The 21,032-nt window shown below is 52.0% G+C and overlaps 5 protein-coding genes across 5 annotated transcripts; 4 read left to right on the top strand and 1 right to left on the bottom strand.

Annotated features, from left to right (window-relative positions):
• Nucleotides 1–353: 353 nt before the first annotated feature.
• V8C40DRAFT_264806 (uncharacterized protein) lies at nt 354–4,708 on the top strand (the record flags this gene model as incomplete). The annotated part of the gene is made up of 4 exons (XM_083219571.1): nt 354–839; nt 895–1,658; nt 1,725–2,777; nt 2,842–4,708. The coding sequence occupies 4 exons, from the start codon at nt 354–356 to the stop codon at nt 4,706–4,708; spliced, it is 4,170 nt and encodes a 1,389-aa protein (XP_083074084.1).
• A 385-nt stretch (nt 4,709–5,093) lies between these two features.
• Nucleotides 5,094–6,878, top strand: V8C40DRAFT_242367 (uncharacterized protein). Its single transcript, XM_083215201.1, has 3 exons — nt 5,094–5,542; nt 5,596–6,616; nt 6,759–6,878. The coding sequence occupies exon 2, from the start codon at nt 5,721–5,723 to the stop codon at nt 6,426–6,428; it is 708 nt and encodes a 235-aa protein (XP_083074083.1). The 5' UTR covers nt 5,094–5,542; nt 5,596–5,720; the 3' UTR covers nt 6,429–6,616; nt 6,759–6,878.
• A 7,355-nt stretch (nt 6,879–14,233) lies between these two features.
• On the top strand, nt 14,234–14,947 carry V8C40DRAFT_201106 (uncharacterized protein). Its single transcript, XM_083211982.1, has one exon. It carries the CDS (start codon nt 14,315–14,317, stop codon nt 14,762–14,764), a length of 450 nt encoding a protein of 149 aa, XP_083074082.1. The 5' UTR covers nt 14,234–14,314; the 3' UTR covers nt 14,765–14,947.
• Nucleotides 14,948–15,388: 441 nt separating this feature from the next.
• On the top strand, nt 15,389–18,257 carry V8C40DRAFT_201101 (transcription factor domain-containing protein). Its single transcript, XM_083211981.1, has 3 exons — nt 15,389–16,243; nt 16,318–16,404; nt 16,487–18,257. Exons 1-3 carry the CDS (start codon nt 15,649–15,651, stop codon nt 18,004–18,006), a joined length of 2,202 nt encoding a protein of 733 aa, XP_083074081.1. The 5' UTR covers nt 15,389–15,648; the 3' UTR covers nt 18,007–18,257.
• A 641-nt stretch (nt 18,258–18,898) lies between these two features.
• On the bottom strand, nt 18,899–21,027 carry V8C40DRAFT_242351 (uncharacterized protein). The gene is made up of 2 exons (XM_083215200.1): nt 20,522–21,027; nt 18,899–20,464 (listed from the first exon to the last, which is right to left on the bottom strand). The coding sequence occupies exons 1-2, from the start codon at nt 20,593–20,595 to the stop codon at nt 19,438–19,440; spliced, it is 1,101 nt and encodes a 366-aa protein (XP_083074080.1). The 5' UTR covers nt 20,596–21,027; the 3' UTR covers nt 18,899–19,437.
• Between the last annotated feature and the right edge of the window lie 5 nt (nt 21,028–21,032).

Genomic DNA, 21,032 nt, shown 5'->3' with positions numbered 1-21,032 from the left:
CAAATGCCCACTTACACTCCCATGCCAAAAGTGAGTGTCATCTGAACGGTCCGCCGCCAAACGCGTTTGCCTTGCCTACTGGCACATGCCCCCTCTTGGTCCCCCTCGAGGCTGGGGGAATTTTTTACTTTCTACTTTACCTTCTTCACCTCATAGTACTCTATCCTAACCATCTTCAACACTACTATTTCAATCTTGTTTTTTTCAGCTCTTGAACACCTCTACATCATCTTTGTTTCAGCATAGTATTTTTCTTCTTTTTTTCTCCTCTATATTCTCACTCTTTCGTTACATTTGATTTCCCTGTTACTCGAAAACTCACAATTCATTGACTCCTAATACCGCTCATCGGAATGCCACTCACCCCCCAGGAGTACCTGGACTGGTGGCTCACCACAGCTCTTGATCCTCTCAAAGAACTTGTCGACAAGGAGGCGTTAGGATGTGGTCCTCAGCATGTTGGTTTTGAGCAGACAGTTCAAAAAAGACAGCGAGGCTTTGATAATGATGTCGACTTGCGAGAGGCTCTACGGCTGCACGTCAAGCGACTCTCCTCTCATCAAACTCCTGAAGCCTCCTGCAACCCAAGAAACAAACTGAGAGAGCTTACTTTGAACGTCTTCAAGAAACCCGAGGATGGGGGCTTAGTTCCCGACAAAGTACTCGATGGCCTCGCTGATCTCAACTCTGTCGAGCTTCGGCGCCGTCGCCTCGTGGCTGACACACCTCTTATTTTCAGAGCCGGCCATCCTGCTTATGGATCAGCGGCAATGGTCCAAGAGCTGAACAGAAAGGCCACGGAGAAGTTTAACCAGTTTTACATGGGATTCAGAGCATCGGTGAGTATCTCCCAAAGGCTGCACCACATTTTTTCTACTGCTAACCTCCTTTCAGATGGTTGTTGAAGAGTTGAAGCAAGCGAAAGTCACCAGAAAGCCTTCTGTTGAGATTATGGCAGTTGTGAATGCTCTCTTCCCAGCTCATGACCTTTTGAAAAACTCAGACGACATTAGTCTTGTTCCATGCACTGACTCTCTTCTTGACTGCATCCGCTTCACGGTCCTCTACCATCTCTTGGGAGACAACCCGTCGAGCGACAAACAGCAAGCCATGATACAAGAGAAGCTGTTTATCTGGTGCAGCCTGCCAAGGTATGAGACGGCGTACAAAGCATTTGCCCAATACATTGAGGAGTTTAAGACAATCGAGTCGCTCTGCTTCAATGTCCTCCAGCTAGCAGAGAAAGAATCCTCCCGTCGAAGATCAGGATCAGGACCTCGCCGTCCTTCCTTTACCCCAAACTCCGTGGTTATGGTCAAATCCATTCTCAAAGGTTCTCCCCAGAGCCCCCGTGAGGTGGAAAGCCAGGCTGGTTCTGGAAGATCTATTTCGCCAGAATTCGTGGCATCGGCGCCCCCTGTTCCCAACCCTTTGCTGAAAGGTCTCCCAGGGCGAGAAGTCTCTCCTTCTAAAACCGACGGAGCAGCATTTGCTTTTGACGACTCATCTGCACCAAAGTTGAGAGTCAAAAACACCTCTACTCTGTCAAAAACGGCTTTTGACCAGCATCCGCTAGCAAAAGACTTGAATCTTAATTCGCGAGAAAAGGCCCAACTCGGACTTCTCCTCCCCAAGCAGAAAAATCGCCGCAAGTTTTAGTATGATGCTGGCGGCGAAACTGTTGTCAAAGGAGAAAAGGTTGACGTCAAGACTTTTGACCCCAGCAAAAAGTTGAAAAAGAAGCTGCCGATGAAGCAAAAGGCGTTGCCAACGAGACAGAAGTCTTTGCCGGCCAAGCAGAAATTGTTGGAGACAAAGCAAAAGCTACTGCCAACCAAGAAGAAGCAATTGCAGGCGAGAAAGAAGAGGGAAGATGATGACATCCCGCCGGTTCCCCCTACACCAGACATTCCTGAGTCGATGAAGGCAACAATCACAAGAACCAGTCTCAACCTCCTTCAACGGATGCGGTCCCATCCAGAAATGCAAAAGTTTCCTCAGATTGCCTCAGTTCTGGCTGGTGAGAAAGCCAAGTCGACCACCAAGCTGGCGAAGCCGCCGCCGCCGCCGCCGCCTACTCGCCCCAAAGCCGCTCAAGGTCAAGTTCGAGATAGCTTCTATCTCCGTACGGCATCCTTCCCTGAAGCAAGTATCCGAAACAGCCAGCATAGCCTGTATACTCAGCGAGCCCCTTCTACGCAGTCAGTAGACAGAGCCAGCGCCATGAGAAAGCAAGATGGTACTGCCGCTCAAGAACAAGCATCGCTGAGCAAACCTGAAGTCAGATACAGCATGTGCCAACCACGGCTATCCAACATGGAATACACAAGGCTTTATCTTGTAGAGGAAGCCAACGCCAAAAAGGAGAAGCGCCCTTGTGAACTTCCTCCTCCTAGGAAAGTTTGGCTCTGGGGTCCTCGCTGGGAAGAGTTCCTCGTGCTGCCTAAGCTTCCAGCAGCCATCAGACGTCGGTTTTCCCTCGGTACTGGCGATGAAGAGAAAAAGCCCATGGATTTGGAGCCCCTTGGCCAGGGACATGATTCGGATGCCGACTCCGTGGAGACTGTCAAGGGAAAGACATCGGTGCCTGCTAAACCGCCTCGGCTGTCTTTGAATCTTGATAACATGACTTCCTCTCTGATGCCCTTGGTATCCGTGGAGTCGGAAAAGGCAAACCGGATTTTAGGCAGGCCGCAGGCCCATAGAGTTGTGCAGGCTTCTGGTCAGGAAAGCCCAGTCTTGGGCCATTTCGCTTCTGAATATGTGAGGCAAAGCTGGTGAGTTGAGCCTACAAGTTTGAATTCTCGCCAAGTTGAAATAACGTACTAATATGAGAAATAGTGTATCGAAGATTCACAAGGCTGAAGATGCGGCTCCTACATCAACAGTGACATCCACATCTACTGGCGTAAGTGAAGAAGAAGACTTGTACTCCGACGACCGACATCTATGGCCGCCACCAATCTGTCAACGAGGCGCATGGCTTGATCCCGTTTCACCCATAACTGAAGAAGTCACAGAATCCGTGCGTGATGAAGGAGACAGTATTGAGAATACGACACCGCAGCTCAGTGATGACACTTTTGAAACATCGTCCATCTATTCGGATGATAGCGCTAGAACTGCCGTCTTTCTTGGAGACAGCAGCAGCAAGGAAGCTGAGGATGCTCCCAAGACTCCCCAGACAGCTCGCCATCACCCTGAGCAGCTTAAGGCGCCAAATGAAGCATCACCTGTGCGCCCTGGTATTCCATTTAGCTACAGCTGTGCCTCGTTCAACTCAGTGTCGTCCGATCGCTCCTCGCTGACGCATTTCCCCATCTCAGCTGAACAAAGATCGAGAGCCACCACAGAAGAGATGGTGCAGGGTATCCTTAGCCAGTCAGGCGGCCGCCTCTGTGTTGAAGATGCCCGCCAAGTTCAGTTAGTGGAGAGGAAGCAGAGCGCCGAGATTCAAGCCTCGTCGGCTGATATTTGGAACACCAACGAGTACATGGAACCAGAGCTTCAGCCAGCCCCCCTTAATCTATCCAAGAAGCCCTCTATCGCGAAGCCAAAGCATGGTTTACATGAGCCACCTTCGAAGTCCAAGACGAATCCCGATATTCTTGAAAGCATCCAGCCGTTCATATATACAGGCAAGGGGAGCAACTTGGTGAGCGGAGCTCCTCAGAAGTTCCATGAGAAAATCAAGTCTTACGAATCTGGCTTTGTGCCTCTGCCTGGATCTCTCCTTTATGAGGCTGATAAGAATACGGACATTATTCGAATCCCACGAAATCTATCTGATAGCTCCAACTCAAGCAGTTCCATTTCAGCCGTTATCACTCCATCCAAGCCTGGTCCAAGCAAACAAACAAGCTACGCAGCCCAGCGCGCGGAACCAAGATCTGCTCGCTCTATGAATGAACTATATGGTGCTGCTTCACTAAGTAATGGCTCTCCGTCTCAGCAACGAAAACAACCCTCTCCTACTCTGAGCGATTTGGACGAGTTCTTCGGGGTCGGTCCTTATGAAAAGGCGTTCTTGGAAAAGCATCCAGAGGCGGCAAAACCATTTGTACTTCCTCCCAAGCTCCCACAGTTGCCGGTAGCACCAGTCTTTACAGCACCTGCTCAGGCTACACTGATGCTTCGCCGACGAGACAAGAGCACACAGCAACAGAGCACGCAGCAACACCGCGCTCCTCCACTGCCAGATAGGGGCACACAGCAGCTTCGGACTCCTCCACTGCCAGACCGAGGTACCCAACGGCTCCATACTCCTCTACAGCCTACAGTCCAAAGAGTCATGGAGAGAAAGCCAAACACCTCGGTGAACGTGAGCAGCTTCGCGTTACACAGAGCTCAAGGTAACAAGGCGACCATCCTGCCGGTAGTTGAGGGAAGAAGCCGTGCAAACACGACTAATACTAGACGCGACGTTGCCACCGGCCAAGACCGCGACTACGAGGACAGCATATCTGAGGAGCACATGCCACAGCAGACCTTTCTCGACGATGTTCACCGGTTCTCTCTTCAGCGGTACGATGTCAGCGCTCGTCGACCTTCGACTGCCCACGCTCGCCCCAACACCCTAGTTGAGCAAGCCGCGCCGATCTCGCCCGTGGAGAATGTCCCATCTGAGGGCAAGAAGATCGCCAACACACCTGCTACGACGCTGGGAAATCTGTTCCGACGGCGCAATCGGAAGGGTAAGGAGAATTAATAATGACACTAACTAATCTTTTGTATGTACGAGTAAACTCAACACGTTCGGCCACGAGAGCTGCTAAGGAATGGGATATGGGATATGGGAATGGAAATCGGGAATCATATTGCGCGCAAATGGCTAGATAGAGCCAGATAATTCGATTTAGGTAGTTTGAAAAAAGGTCCTTTGAAATTTACAGTTTTGTGAGTCTAATGTGAAGGGTAATGAGTTTGTTTGCATGCTTGATGGCGCCTTTGCTTTCAAACCCTACAAACTCAAGAGACTGGCCGACGCGGTCTGAAGAAGATTGATCTACAAAGTTCGCCCACCTATACTACAACGTGTCGTTGGCTGATCTTCTCAGCTCCAATTTTCAACGTTGCCACCAAACTCGTACGATAACACAACTTGACTCGCGATCTTAATTACCTGCAAACGGCATCTTCTTGGCACAGTCCCTTCGGAAGAGAGACTGCCGAGAAAGAAATTATCAAATGTCTCTTTTCATATACAGCACTGGCGATCCAGCGACATACCCCGACAAGGAAGAAAAAAATAAGCCATAACCTCATTCGCTAAACTTCGTCCCGGAACCCTGGTCGAAAGAGCAGCGGGAACTGTGCTCTAACAGGCATCCCGGACCATCCACACCTCAAGCGAGAAGGCGTAACGAGAACAAAGAGCAGGGCTACGGGAGGAGGAGAGAAAATGAGAGGAAGAGAGAGGAAAAAATAGGGACCCTTGAACGGGACGTTTCGCTTGGCCCGCCGGGTTGGAACGGAAGCATCTCGGGCATTGCTTCCTCGCAGCCCGTCGCAAGAAGATGCGCGCTCCGGGCCAAGAGATGAGGTAATGTTACAGCACACTATACCACTGCGGAGCCTCGAGCCTGACTTGTCAAGTGTGTCTAGCATCGCATCTGTAGCCGTACAATGAGCAGCGTCCGGTATGTCTGAGTCGGAGGGGGGGAACAGGCCACCAGAATCCGCGTGCTGGTGTGGTGTTTCAGAACCGAATCGCCCGCCCAATGCCCATCACCAAGCAACCACATCGTTCGACCCAAGAAAGCGGGGGAAGAAGAGCAAAATGGCCCTTCACTTGCCTTGCAGGCATGGGTAACGACGGTGATTTGCCAGATGCAGGATTTCGGTACCCCCCCTCCCCTCTCTCTTTGCTTCCCATCTGCCATCCTATTTTCTCCAACACCACACGAGAGCCGAACCCCGGACACACGCGGAGAGCGAAACTGAGACATGGCTTTGATAGCGGCCCAATATGTGTGGCAGCGAAGCCTTGTGTATCGTCGAATCCCAGCCGCACCGCTGGAGGGGGAGGGGGGTTGACAGAGAGAGACACGCACGAGCACAGCACGCCAGCGCTACGGCATGCATGGAATCATCATGGCCACGCACGAAATACGATCCGATACATACATGGCGGAGGTTGGTCTGCTGGGCTCCAGAGTTGGGGGTCAGTCAGCCATCAACCACCAAAGCCCAAAGCCGGGCCAGGCCAAACCGGCATCATGGCCAGCGGCAAAAGAGAGAGAGAGAGACCCCTAGCTCGGACTGTTTCATTCCCTCCTCTCACTCCCCCACTTTCCGGATGGTGGGCTAAGGCACAATCTCACAGGCACACCCTTTTCCCGTTTGGCCTTATTTCTTCTAATCGTTTCTGCTTGGTCTTTTCGGAGTCCAGGCATACTGCGTGCATATGGGGGGATGTAATTCAATGACAGATGCAAATGACCCCACGTTGTGCTCCATATCTAACTTTGTTTTACCTGCTTAAAAGTCTGGGGAAGAAGAAATCGATGTGGTAATTCTCCGAGCAGCCCGACCTGCAAAGTTGCCTTGTAACGTAAGGGAATGCAAATCAAATCTGTCGATTTTCTCAAAAGGCAACATGCGGCACACGATACACGTACGTAATAAATCGCACACAGCGAATTTGTCGTTCCATGTCCCGCTCGGCCTGCATGCTCTGCCGCGCCAGACCCTTTGATCAGCCTCACCAAAAAAGACACGCCAGCAGAGAAAAGATCATCCGCTAAGACGGAGACTAGGCAATGACAGATGGGAAAATCAGCGCTCAGCCCGTGCCGAAGGGGCTGCTTGCGTCGGCCAAGTCGAAAACAGAGATGGATAGACGGCTCGGAGATACACAAGGAGTAAAAAAAAAAAAAGAGAGAAAATCTCCCTTCCATACGGTACGACGTGGATATCACGGCTCCTTGCTCTCTGCCCTGACCGGTTCGGCAAGGAGTTCCCGATCTTTGGCCCCCCCGCCCCCAGCTTTTCAATTTTGACAAATTTCGAGGCTGAAACAGCCCTTGAGAACAATATCGAGGTGGTTACACAGCATTCCCACCGGCTTGCCAAGCGTGTAAAAAAAAATTCTTCTCCCCGGCCGATTGCTGCAATCTGTACAGTACCTACCGATGTGAGCTGTAAGGGATCCATGACCGTACATTAGATGCTATGGAGAACAAAAGATGACGCCCACAAAAAACTTCAGCTCCGGTCTTAGTGCCAGAACCCCCAAAATCCCACACGGCAACATGGCATCTGCTGGACGCTGATATCGACGTCATCTCGAACAAGAATAGAAGCTCCTCGGCGGCAAGATACCGCTATTTTCTTTCTTCTCGGTCACGCCTCGCCGTTTCGTTGGAGGGACAGCGGATCTGATGTTGGGTGGGGAGTGGGTTCATGTCCCATCGAATAAAGCCCATGACCATAATCTGTCTTGTCTTGGTCCCTTGGAAAACCAAACACTGTACTGTATTTTCCCTTTAGCAGTGCTACTCTACTTCGGAGGTACAGACAGGTACGAGTCATAACTGCTAGCAAAGAGTGAGACTGCGAGGGAGGAGAAAAATAAAAAAAGACGGGAGAGGCTCGGCCAACGAAATGTCCTGAAACCGCCGCCCTACCACCTGAGCTTCACAGCCGTGATTTTTAGTGCCTTGTCCATCGTCATGAGCATGAACGAACCGCGCTGGCTTGATACATCCATCTCCTCACCGCATTTTTTTAATCTACCCCTTTTCTTCTTTTCTCTCTATCTGTGCTCTGTGTGGTCAGTCACCATGACAGGCGTGTCCCGATGCTAGCCTAGTTTCGCTCCCACGTATCATGTCATGCGAGATGAAGCAAAACAACTAACAAGATGCTCTGTCGAGATTAGATTGGACGTCTTCCCTCCTCCCTGTATGCGATGACGTGCTGCGATGCCATCCATCCGCTTATTCGGCTTCTTGAGATGTGATGAACGGATTGGCTTGGGCTTGGCATCAGAAATCACGAGTAAGGGCCGCCTCATGGGAACGAGGAAATCCCGTGTGAGTCCTGAATCAGGGCATGGCATACGATGGTCCGCCACGATCTAGAGCCTCGCTTTAGCGTGCGATTGCGGACTTTGCCGCATAGAATTTTAATACTACCAATTTTTTTTTTTGGTATATGCGTTTTTTTGGAGAACGTCGTAGGATAATACCCATTGGGAAAGGCATCGTCGGGGAAAGGGAGGGGAGAAACAAGGTCATACGACGAGGGCAAGCTTGAAAAAAATAGAGTGCAAAGACAGACTGGGTAGGTCTTTTTGTCGGAGGATAAGTTCCTTTGAAGGATCAATGGCAGTCGTTTCAATACGATGTCTTCCCATGGCCTCGGGCTATTAGACGGTCCGCGGCTCCATGTCAGTAGGGCGTCGACGCAGGCATCAGGTATGTAATGTATGTCTCAAGGTTTAAACAATGGCCTGCTTGGCAGATGTGAAGGCATGGTTTGCTGACCACGTACGCAAGGAGTCTACATGTACAGTATACGGGCATATAAGCGCTATGCGAGCAACCTTTCAGAGCAACATTGAAAACATGTCCTGTAACAGTACCATACAGTACAGGGGAGACTTCACATGCCGTCGCCCCGGATGTGTCAGAGCTTTTTGACAAAACTGAGAGATGATAGCCGGTTCGTGAAGGATGCAATCAGCCATCGTCCAGAAATATAGTAGATACCTGCAGCTTGCCGTATGCGAACGCATCCAACAATGTACACTCCCACTCCCGGAATCCGTAGACTCAAAATCACCAGGTTGCAAGTGCCTTGCTGAGCAACCTTGAACAGCTTTTTAGCCTGCCACTCCCAACGCCTGGCATTGGCCGAGCCGTCAAAGTGCTGGTGTAAGCGCCAGCCTAGCCGGTTTGCTTGCTTCCTTTGAAGCTATGGCCGCCACGCCGTTCCCCGAACTTTTCTTGGAATTGATTTTCTTGCCACCAAAGATTTGGCATGGGCTGAGCGGTGCGGCGCGAGGACGGTCCGCATGGTGTTTATCCGCCGTTCAAACTCAAATATCGTCGGTGAGTCTAGACTGGCCGCTCAATTGCCCAAAGGAGGAGACATTGGGCTCTGCTGGGCAGCCGGGCTTGAGATTGACTTTTTTACCCCAAATCTATCATTACGAGGATTAAAAAAAAAAAAAGAAGGCTGTGAGATTCCTCTCTCCCCCCACCAGGATGGATGATGGGGCTACCATTGACCATGTACTGCCTCATGAACAGTGAGTGGGCAGCTGGAATCGAAAAACTGCGCCCGAGTTGATCAATCACAACGGCGTGGCCACTACTGGACGCCGCCATTATACTACTCGCAATGCTAAGGGGGTTGTAAATTGCGAATTCGTCTCTTTTCACCTTTTCACTCTTCATCTTAGCATCGTCTGGTAATAGCGCTGGCGCATAAAGCTGCCCCTAGCAAGTCACATGAATGCCAGCACTCTGCGGTCACTCGATTACCGCTTCTCTGGAAGGGGAACAAGACAGCAGACGGATCCTCTTAGCAGATTTAGACCCAGAGGCTAGATGCCACCATCGGGTGCCAAGGTCAGGGTTACTAGCGATTGCTAAAAACCAAGAGCCCGGCGTGGAAGATCAAGTCCAGTTCTTTTTTCGTGTCCATGTACCCCCAGGTAAATCTCCGTACCAAAGCCCACTTAGCCGCCTGGGACAATGTCACGTATTCAAATCCCAATTGCCAGCCTCATGGCAGGCCTAAGCCTATTGAAGCGCAAGGGCGGTCTTTCGGCATTGTTTTCTGGGGCCAGATGGTTACACAGGGGACGGAGGTTTCAATGCTCTCTTTGTGCCATCGAAGCCGTGTCTCGAAATGTTTCCTCGAATGCGGGGAGGTTCAAGAATGCCTGTGTCACCATACAAAGTCCTATAGCGTCCTTTGGCCACAACTGATTTTCGAGAGAGACCAAGGTGAAATGTGAGTATGCGGCTCTCGGCATGTGAGAGTGTGAGTGTGTCTTGGTCGAGAAGGAGAAAAGACAGAGCGAAAGCCCGGCATACAGCTGGCTAGTAGAAGGATCTGTCTAGCCCACACTAATCGACTGAAGCAGTACTCCGTATCTCCAGCCAAAGTGTTCTTGTTTAGCTTTATTTTATCAGTGGCAAGTTGAAAAGGGGAACATCGTGTCAAGGGAGCGTCGATCATTAGGCCTTGTGCGTGTTGAAATTAGCACTGCTGGTAACGCTAGTTTGAGTATCTTTTCATGAGTGGAGATTCAAAGCATGCTAATGTCCGTTAGTGATCACTTAGTATATGGCATGGCAGCATATGAGTACGAGTAGTGTACAAGAGTCGAGGCCAAAAAAAGCCCGAGTCATCTTCTCCTAATCTGGCCACTCGAAGTGCCCCTCCATCGTGGCTTTTTCAAGGGCATTGAGTCGGGACGAGAATTGACATACATAGACAGTACTTACAGGTCTATTTACCCGTAGGGCAATATCGGGGAATCGTCTCATGTGACCGTAAGAAGCTCGTCTGAGAGGTGGATTCGGCATAGCCAAGTCTTCACGGAAAAGGTATCCATTCCGGGAAGCCCGACAAGGAGTCAACAGTCCAGTATCATGTTATGTACGAAGGAGTTCGGAGCAGCATACTAGATAAGCACGCAACACTCCTACATACGAGTACAGTACATACCACAAGGTTGTATGGGATGTGATTGATAACCTGTCACTTGCACTCCTTCGTATTGACACCTACCGGTATGCTGCGGCTTTCGTTTCAACATCTATCTTTGCTTTTCCTTACTCCTCAACAACATACTGCGGCTGGCAGGCGGCAGCTGTCCACCTCATGGCGTGACATATCCTTCGTTGCCAGCGTTGCTGACCTTGGAGCTCGGTAATGCAGCCGTCTACTGGTCGAGCGAGCGTGGAGAATAGAGGCTAAATCTGTAAGCTGGGGAGAGAATTGGCGTCAAAGGCTGGCTGGTTCCGTTGGGCGTGCCGGAATTCGTTGCAGCAGCCAGGTCGTATTAGTAACTAGTACGAAATAGCAGCACCTTGCGAGTTTCGAGGCTCTCTCCGTGGGATTAGTACGGAGTACCCAGGCCACAGCACTAACACGATCACCGTCAGGAAGCTGATGACTGCGGGGACCAGATGATGGCTTCAGCCGTTAGCGTCTCTACACGGTCCGTTGCGCCCGCTTCTAAACAGTCGCTAGTTAAACTCGCTGGTGAATCTTGAGGCACGGTTCACTTGGGAGGGGCGTCGTTTAGTCGTCCGGAGAAGTTGTCTCAGCCGTGCCGTTTGGGATGAGCGGCTTATACGGATGATTCATGGACGCGTGGCAACAACTCCCAATGGCAAGATCTTTCAAAGGTTCTCTGACCTCGAATTGCTCGTAGGACATGCTGTCTACTCTACTGAAGCAGCGAGAGTAAGACATCGACCAGTCCTGTACAACACATAGCGAGCAACGTCGGGCCGGTGTGATACTGCTGCCAACAGCACGATGTTATCCACAGGTATTCCGTGTTAAATACGTACGAATAGTAAGCTCTTCCATCGTGTTGGGCTGTGTCCTCAGCTCAGTTACCAATAAGAGAAGGCTCCTCTTCCTCCTCCCAGCGTCCAGATTAGTATACAGTATAAGTCCATGTAGTCGTGGAGACGGCTGTTATCGTGCCTGGATTGGACCGGGGTCTGGGCTGTCGTCTCTTAAACGGAGAAACCGTATTCGCTGCTTCTCTGGACAGGGTTCAGCATTGGCCAATCTCCTCGTTTGCAGAACAGCTGCGACTTCCGAGCGGCCAACACAGATCAGTCAGCCCCACGCCTCGTGGGGGTTTTGCTCGGAGCGTACCGTCTTGATTTAGCACAAGCAGCACCAGGTCTCCTGATGGCCCTTCTCCGCTCGATCTCGTCTGTTAGCTTTGAATGGGCACAGGCGTGCGTATTGTAGGATTTGCCTGTATGTCCGAGTACAGTGGGCTCATGGGGCTTTGTTGAGGCGGCTGATAAGATAATGATCTACAGACTGGAGTGTTCCTCGTGGAAGCCAGCGTGGACCGGGGAGGCTCAGCTCAGGGGCTCCAGTCTGGTACGGATCTGTGACCTCGTACGGATACGCTCTCATTTCGTGCACGGTAGTTTTGATCACGCTCGAGGACAGGCTGTGACGTGGTGTACATGTACATATGTACGCGGTGCGTAAGAGACGATGGAATCACGACCTAGGTAGATAGTGCATGTCAGTGTTGGCAAAGTCGCTGACGATGTACGAGTAGTTCAAATCTCCAGAAGAATAATCAGAAAACCAAGACACTGGTAACACAGCCTCCAGGCACGGGTACAGTATGCTGCTGATATTGCATTTCGGGGAGGCTGCTTGATCATCATCCCGCATGCGCCGCACTTGCTTGACCTCCAGGTACAAATTAAACCAAATCACTAACCTTTCCGTGTGAGCGATGCAACGCTCTGATCGTCCTGGACCCTCTGGTTGGCGGCAACGAGAAGCTCCGTAGCCCGGAGACCAGCCTGTTTATGACTTTGGCCCGGCGGTAATATGAGAGGGGAGAGACCCAACTTACTGGGCCCCTGGCTAGCGCCTGTGGAAGAGAGGCCACGACGATAGTGTCAACTGCTGGGCGTACATGTCTGTACAGAGCGATTGCAGGCGCTGGAACGAGCAGATTATGTTCTTATCATATCAGCCAACTAGGCCAATTAGCAACGCGGGAGTTGTCTCGTATGAGCAGAGGCGTGTAATGTGAGTAGATATGCGACTGCATGCGTGTACGTGTATGAGTGCTCGAAGAAGGCCTTGCAACTGGAGGATGTTACGAGCACTGGTGGACCTACGAGAATCTCTTGGACCAACTGCTACAGGCACGACACTGAGCTTTATCAAATGGAAGGCGAGCTGCTGCTGCTGCTGCCACATAAACCCGAGCTGTACCTACATGTACGGAGGAGACAGTACTAATGTACGGATTTACGGTTAAGTTCAATGCCCTGAAGCGCCAAATCTCGTGCTAATGCTGCTTTCCTGCAGTTGCTTCTGAGGTACCTACAAGTTAGCAGGTACACGGAATACCTGGCACAGTATGTAGATTCCTCCACTGCGTGAGTTCTCGTACTGTACTGACGGCTATGTACTCGGACAGCCTGAGGCAGTGACTGAGCAGCCTTGTGAAAACCCCCATCTCCAATTCTCAATCCTTCCGAGGAGGGGGCTTACCTTTGACCTCGACAGACCAGAGAATGAAAGGAATAAACGACGAGACGGCCATGATTCTTTCTCGTCAACTCATCACGCCACGACCTGCCAGGGATTGCTGCCGATTACTGGGTCGCTATTGATTTAGCTCCGAGCTCTAGAGGAGCCGTCTAGTGCCATGACAGGGCACTCAATTCAGCCATGGCTCGGGTTGGCCATTTCTCGGCGACGATGGCCTAATGATAGCTCTCCGGAGTATACGAAGTACTCGTACGAACACAGCTTACGGCTGTTGGTATACATATCTCGAAACAGCATACGGCACGAGCAGGATGAGTACGAGTGCAGATATCGAGCCATGCAGCAGCGCCGGACAAAGGACGACGGGCATCAATCCCTGTCCCTCAGTAGTGCCATCAGTTAGGTGCTACGACAGAAGCATCTCGACTCGGCTTGGCTGAAATCGTTACGCCAGCAACAGCCACACGCGGCCAGAAGAAGGAAAAAGGGCAAAAATAAGCCAGCCGCTAATAAGCTAATCAAATCCCATCAAAGGCCATCAATCTGTCGGTCTGGGCCTGAAACGATGCGCCGCCGCTTCAACCAGACATCGACCGGCCTTGCCTGTGTCCCTGCCTAAAGGGCACACACACACACACACTTACACCTACTCGTACACACACACAACGGCAATGGCGAATGGCTTCCGAGAGAGTGTGAGGAGACATGCGAGAGGACATGACAAGGAAGCATTTCCGCCGCCGACGACGACGACGATTATGCGCGCTGGCTGCTTAAACAACGAGCCAAAATGCGAGTAGGGCTGCAAAGCAAAACTGCGGCGGGGACGTTGGCCCGCACCCCCCGTCCACAAATCATGTCCAGCTACCTGACACACCCTGGGCTTGCCAGCAATGATATCATGATACAGGACGCTATGTCGGAAGCAACCTTTCTGATGCTTGTTCGCCGCAGAGTCTAGCGGGGGGGTTGAGGGGACTTGGGGGAGGCCAGAGGTGGACAAACGGCCTACTGCTTGTGCCTGCTCGCACCGTCACGCCTCTCCCAGACACCGCGTTGCACGTTGACGGGCCAGAAGATGGCGTCAGCAATGGCTTCCCCATATAGCGTGCCACATTCCCGAAGCACACTGGGCGTCAAGGTCCTGCAACCCATGCTCATGCTCTTCTCACCAGAGGCCGGCGTTGGATCTCGTTCCCTGGACGCAACTAGCCAGCAGTCCAGCCTCAGCTCCCAGGCCAGACTCGCAAGGGTCAGCTCTGGAACGGATGCTTGGTGCTTGACTCTAGCACTATTAAGAAGCTGGAATTGTCCAGCTAGGCGGGGTCTCCTGAGAAGTGAGAAGAGACAAAAGACACCACGACGAGAAGCAGAGGTGCAGTGCAGGGGTGCGGCACGTCCCTCCCCCAGCACTCGCAGCTCCAACTCGGTACGAGTAACGAGCAGCAGCTTGACCCCTACCGACCAGGCTTCTTGTACCGGGGAGTACCTCCACGTCTCTCTGCAGGGACTGGCTGGCCGACGCTAGGATAGGGAATGTGTGGGTTTAGAGGTGGAGATGAGCGCCAAGGCCTCGACCCCGTCTAGATGTCATCTACTGCTCCTCCCATCAACCAAATCCTAAGCCCAAAGCTGGCTTGTACCCCCATCACAATCGTCTGTCCACGGGAGCGACGGCACAACAGCTCTTGAGTCGTAGCAGCATTAGGGGAATAACGGCGACTACTCGTACATGTACGGTACAGAGTGTCCAGGCGAGGTTGCGATTAGCTTCGCGCTTTGGACAATCCCACACGCCCCTTGCTTGGGTGGTGTGTTCCCAACCTCGTTCAGGCCTGGGGGCCAAGATGGACGGCTGTGGGGGGGGAAGAGAGCCCAAACAAACGATTGACGGATGGTTCTCATGAGAGGATCTTATGTATATGATTTAAACGGATGCCGTTTGGACCCTGTCTCTCTGGCTGGTCGCCAAATAAGACCTCTCCTCCACCACAACCCCTCCATGCCGCCCAATCCTTACTTCTCTCTGCTCGCCACGATCTTCGCTTGCACCGTGCATTTCGGCCAGCTATCCCTCTGATCATCTCCAGTGCCGATGTCGATGAATTACCCAACGTGATACTAGCACGAACAGCCACTCAACCACTCCTGCCTGACGGGCCCTCCACCCTTGAATTTTCTACGCCGGCCGGCAAAAAAGAAAAGAAAAGAAAAGTGACAGAGCACAAAAGAGAGAGAGAAGAGCTTTTGTCAGCTTCAATCGCTGTTGATTTCTGCCTCTCAAGCCTCTTTCTCAATATCTCTTACCTCCCCCCACCTCTTACTTCTCTCTTCGAATAGCCTATTCCACGTGCCAACGCTTTTTTCCCGAATACCAACTTGGATTGGGCATGTGCTTGCTATTGACGTGTAATGGAACATACGCTCGCCATCGTGACGAACGAAGACTTTACCCAGTCAGACGATAACAGCATGTCCCCCGATGAAGGATCCTATGATGGGATGGTGCTGCCGTCGCCGTCTCCTACCGAGACTGCATGGAGAGCAGGCATTTCCACGGCACCTCTTCAGATGGGGCAGCTCTCGCCGGTGAGCTCCAATACCGACGCCAACCTGGACAACTCGTCTGTCCCACCCACGGCCCATCATTCTGCATCGTCGTCGTCCTGTGTAGACTCTTGGAATCCCAGCTATGCCAATCCGGACGAGGGCGAAGAAGATTGGGACTGGGAGCAAGGCTCCGAAGAAGCACTCGCCATTCCAAAACTAGAACCGATCGACGACGATATCAATTTAGAGGATGTAATCGCAGCCCCTCTGTCGCAAACGCCGCCGAACGAGCTGCTGGGAGGTCCCCAGCTCAAGCAAAAGAGACCCCGCGGACGACCGAGGAAACATCCCCTGACTCCGATAGTCAGTGCGAATAAAGTTACTAAGGGTCGTTCCAAGACTGGGTGTATCACCTGTAGGAAACGCAAGAAGAAGTGTGATGAGGCAAAACCAAGATGTACGCAGGCTCTATTCGAATTTCATAAAGCATTGTAGTCATGTACTCACGCTAACATACGGCTGGGCTAATAGGCATGAACTGTGAGAAGAACGCCGTCGTCTGTGAAGGATATCATGAAAAACAAGTTTGGAAGAGCGGCAGGGAAAGGGCTGAAGAGGGTACGTTGAACCAGATTTGAAAGCAAAGAATCTGGGCATAGCAACACCACGGGCTTCCGAACCATCTAACTAACCCTCACAGTAGAACGACAGCGATGGGAGAACCTACCCATTATAACCATGCAGCCCATCTTTCATGGCGTGGAAACCACCGAGGACAAAATATTTTGGAAACATTACGTTAACCACTTCAGCAATGTGCTGACGGTTGAAGGAGAGGCCAAGAACGCCTTCAAGGACATCATACTGCAACTCGCCAATCGGCATCAGGGCTTGATGCACTCGATACTTGCGGCTAGTAGCAAGCATATTGATTGGGACACGCCTTACGGCATGAAGATTCTTCAGAACAACCCTTCCACGAGCAAAGAGACGCTGGAGCAACGCTCCGAGTATCACCACGACGAGGGCATGAGACGAATGTATGCCGAGATGAATGAAGAGACGGACAAGAACGACCCTGAGTACAAGACAATTCTGGCTGCTAGGTACGGCCAGATGATGTGCCTACTCCTCCAGACTCGAGCCGAGGGCAACCCGCGAGGCGACCACAGAGTTCATCTGCAGGCGTACAAGTCCCTAGTGCAGCACTCACCTCCGGAGGATTCAAACTTTCTCACCTTTATCACGGAGTTTTTCCAGTATCACATTTATGCCGACGATCTCTTCTGGTACCCTGAAAAGAAGACGGAGCGCCTCGCGTCGGAGGACTGGGAGCCGACGATGCCTATTCATCCTCCACGCCTACTGGGAGTCGCTGATGGGCTATTCCGCCACCTCTCCGAGATTACCAGCATTCGAAACGCAATCCGTGTCAACATGGCCAACGCTGTTGACCCCCTTGTAGACTACACCAGTCTGTATAAGGCTGCTGAGATTGATGCTGCCATCAGGGAGTGGACGCCGCGCTGGCCGTCTGGCGACAGCCGTGATCGTGTCGGGCTGCTGTACAAGCAGATGCTATGGGTCTATCTGTTCCGGACGATATACCCTCCTTCGGCCCTTCCTGGTCGTCGTAGCACCATTGGCTCATTGCCCACGGTTGTGTTTTCTTCAATGCCGTCGAACCCACAGCCGCGACGAGCTTCGATGGCTGCGGCCATTGGCACCACGGCTGCTTCTCCGCTCATGGGAGCGGGCAATCCCTTCTCCCGTTCGAAGACGACGCACAGCGCTCCATCTACTCGTCATCCCTCAAGAACCAGCTCTATGCACGAAGGAGATTTGCCATCCGAGGCACAGAGACAGCGGCCTTCATCTCCGCCACCCGCCCGTCGACCGGCGCAAGATGACAAGCGGATCACACTGGCAGTTGACGAATCGCTGGGGCTCCTGGAATCATTCAAGCCCTCGGATCCATCACAGACTCTCCTTTTGATCCCATGCCTGGTGATTGGAACGGCTTGCTTCGAACCCGACCAACGATACCGCATCAAAGCAGCCGTCAGGGCAGTGCGAGGGTATACAGGCTTGAAGAACTGCGATCGCGTCCTGGAGTTGCTTGAAGAAGTGTGGGCGCTCATGGATCAAGGCGACTGGGTGGCTGTTTGGGACTGGCAAAGGGTTGCGAGGCGAATGGGTCTCGACTTTCCCTGCACATGATGAGGCCTTCTGATTTTGCTCTTTTCAGCGTCTTTTATCTCATGGCGATTTTCTTCTTTCCTCTTTTTCTTCCTCTTTTCTTTTTTTCGAAGAGTTTTGATTCTACCAAATCATTCTGCTTTTCTAGAAAGTCCCGTTCCTAGTAATGGTTCCTCTTTCATAAAAGACTCTTTAAATCAAAAACAAAAAGGTTCACAGCGCCGAACTCTTTTCATCAGCACACAGCATATCATTGCCGTTATATATATCAACGGCTCCAATATCCATATACGTTTTTTTCGCGACGTTTTTAACGCCGCAGTCATCCTATCTACATATGCTTAGATAGAACACCAGTACCGTTAGTCCAGTCTAACAATCACGCTTAGATACTATCAGTATCACAGGAGAGAGGGGGCTTTTTTTTTCAGCAGTTTCTTTCATATTTCGTATCGAGGATGACGGCTTTTCTCACGGCTGGGGGATTTGGTTGTTTGGAGTTTCACGGAACAGGGTGGTAGCATGCCAGCCATGCGGACTGAAAGTGCTTCATTTATCGCACATGGCCTGGTTCAGGAGGGAGGCAGAGAAAGGAGGAGGGTGGTTGGCCTGGGGGATCTTTTATTGTCTTTTTTTGTTCCTGCTCTTGTCCACGGCGTTGTCTCAAAAATGTTGGTTCCCTATTCTTCATCCTTCTGTTTCTGCGCTCTATCTACCCCCATTGGATTCTGGGGGTTCCCCTTTTTAACTGTCATTTGAGCCGAGCATTGCTTTTTGCTGCCTTAGAGTTTCGTTTTGCTATATATTTACCTAAAAGGAGGTGGTTAGATGCGTTAGAACATGTTTGGCAGAGGATGATGTCGATAATCCCTTCGTTTGGGTTTCTGTTTTCTATTAGAATTTAGTGTTTACGCTATGCAGCTTTGTTTCCCTCTATTCATCTTAGATTTGGTGCCGCACTTTCCTGTTGTCTTCTTATGGTCATAAACGCATTGTAGTTCACATAGATAGCCTGATGCTTTTAATTATCAATATGTTTCTTATTCCATCCTAGGTAGTGCGTATACGTAGGAGAGCGTCCCGGCTCAGCCGAAATACCTTTGATCAATCCCAGAGCTACCAAATCCCAGCAAGCAAATTCCCGATCCGTCAAACACATCAAACGTGACTCCTAGCGAAAAGTAGAAAAGACAAAGAAGGAAATGGATACACGAATAAGGAAGGAAGGGGGGCAAAGGAAGAAGAAAGAATAGAAGTACTAGTGATACAACGCCCCCCTTCCAGAGTGTTTCATTGTTTACCACCGTAGACCGAAGTTATCATATCTGCGGTGCTGTGTGTCTTTTGCCGTTTGCCTGCCCGAATTCCCAGTCTGAAAAAAGAAAAGAAATCAGAATCATACATAAACTCGAAGAGTGATAGAAAGATGATAAACGCTCTCCGTCTCCCTCGTTAATCATCCCGTTTGTCAGTTTCAAAGTAGAATTTGCCCAGCTTGTCGCCTCCCCGACCTGGGCTGCCCATTCCCGATGGTCCCGCTCTGGACTCGCCGCTATCCAGTCGTTGCATGATCCTCTCCGCAGTTTCCCTGCCAGGCTGGCGGCCTACGGGAACCGGTCCTCTGAAGGTTGTGTCGACGAAGACGTCCTGGTCCGGGGCAATCGGGTTCGTAGGCGGCCCGTCCGTGGCCACGCCATCCATCATGCGAGCATGCTGACGCTCCTGGATGGCTGCGGCGCTCATTGGCGTGTCGCCGCCGCTTGCCGACATATACGAGTCTCTATCTCGTCTGGCGTCGCTCATGCCCGAGTTGGTCCGCTCGAGACCCCATTGATATGCGGCGCCGGGAGCCGGACGGCGGTGATAGATGGGCCCGGAGACGGTGCTGCCGGCACCTTCGCCAAAGCCGACGAGAGACGAGCCGTCGTCGCTCATGCGGTCCTCGAAGCCGGTCGAGTGGGCGCCCATGCCCTCGAGATCCTCGTCCATGGCATCGTGATCAACGCCAGTGCTTGTGACAGATCCGGCCTCGCGGTAGTTTGTGTCGGTGCTCAGGATGTCCTCGTCGCGGTCGCCAATCGTTCTAGGATGGCTCTCGGTAGCACTAGCGGTACCGACGGTACTCATCTTGGTCACGGCAACGGGCTGGCCATTGCTGTCGAAATAGGCGGGGGTCAGGTGCTGCGTCAGCGGGTAGTTGGGCGGGAAGCCGGCCGTCGACGTCGGCGTCGTCTGAGGCGACAGAGACGAGGCGCGGCCGGTGCTGGGAGTCTGTTGGGGCGCTCGCAGCGTCGACACCCGCTCGAGCCCGGCCAGGCGCGAGATGCGGTCGGCGCGCTCAGCCTCGAGGCTGGTGGCGGAGGGGTTGTGCTGGTGGCCGCGGCTGAAGAGGCCCGTGTGGAAATGGCCGCGATGGCCGTCCTTGATGGCGGTCGTCGACAGGGCCGACAGAGACGTGGTGGTGCTTGTGGGCGTGCCGCTGGTTCCAGGGCTTGTCAGCACAGAGCTTTGTGAGCTCTACTAGGACGCAACATACGGCATCTCCGACGGAGTCTCAGGATTGGACTCGGGAGGAGGTAAATTGGCCAGCACCATTGCCGTGTCCGACATGGTTGGTGGTTGTCTTTGGGATTTGCGACAGGGCCGAAGGTGGGAGAGCTGCGATCAAGAGCTTGATAGAATCGAAAGCGCAATCTCAGATCTGGACTCTAGATAGACCTAGATCTTTGAATCGTGAATCTTGCGGATGGAACGGTGAAGGCGATGCGAAGGTAGTGGAATCGCAAGAGGATGAAAAGGTTGAAGGTTGAATGCGATGAAGTTTGAGGTTCGAGGTTTGAGGTCGAAGGTGCATGTCACCGGGACGTTTCACGCCACCCTTTTCTGGTGGGTTTGGTGGGCCAAGGCGTTCAGATCTCTAGCAAGCTTCGCCTTTCAACTGCAGCCTTATGCCAATGTCACTCCAGTTAGTACCACAGCGTCTCTTTGCTGCGTGTTGGTCTTTTTGTGGCTGCAAAGGGTTGGTCCATGCTATGAGCTCGGTTCGT

The sequence above is a fragment of the Trichoderma camerunense genome (genome assembly GCF_050948025.1).
Source record: "Trichoderma camerunense strain CBS 138272 chromosome Unknown V8C40scaffold_7, whole genome shotgun sequence".
Taxonomy (NCBI): domain Eukaryota; kingdom Fungi; phylum Ascomycota; class Sordariomycetes; order Hypocreales; family Hypocreaceae; genus Trichoderma; species Trichoderma camerunense.
Note: the sequence above shows the minus strand (reverse complement) of the source record. Positions and strands in the feature narration are given on the sequence as shown.

Excerpts from the sequence above, each read along its gene's own strand:
- V8C40DRAFT_242367 (XM_083215201.1), top strand. The coding sequence starts at position 5,721 with ATGCCCATCACCAAGCAACCACATCGTTCGACCCAAGAAAGCGGGGGA.
- V8C40DRAFT_201106 (XM_083211982.1), top strand. The coding sequence starts at position 14,315 with ATGGCGTCAGCAATGGCTTCCCCATATAGCGTGCCACATTCCCGAAGC.
- V8C40DRAFT_201101 (XM_083211981.1), top strand. The coding sequence starts at position 15,649 with ATGGAACATACGCTCGCCATCGTGACGAACGAAGACTTTACCCAGTCA. Across the intron at positions 16,244-16,317 it reads TGATGAGGCAAAACCAAGAT|GCATGAACTGTGAGAAGAAC; the intron begins GTACGCAGGCTC and ends CTGGGCTAATAG. Across the intron at positions 16,405-16,486 it reads CAGGGAAAGGGCTGAAGAGG|TAGAACGACAGCGATGGGAG; the intron begins GTACGTTGAACC and ends TAACCCTCACAG.
- V8C40DRAFT_242351 (XM_083215200.1), bottom strand. The coding sequence starts at position 20,595 with ATGTCGGACACGGCAATGGTGCTGGCCAATTTACCTCCTCCCGAGTCC. Across the intron at positions 20,465-20,521 it reads GAGACTCCGTCGGAGATGCC|CGGCACGCCCACAAGCACCA; the intron begins GTATGTTGCGTC and ends CCCTGGAACCAG.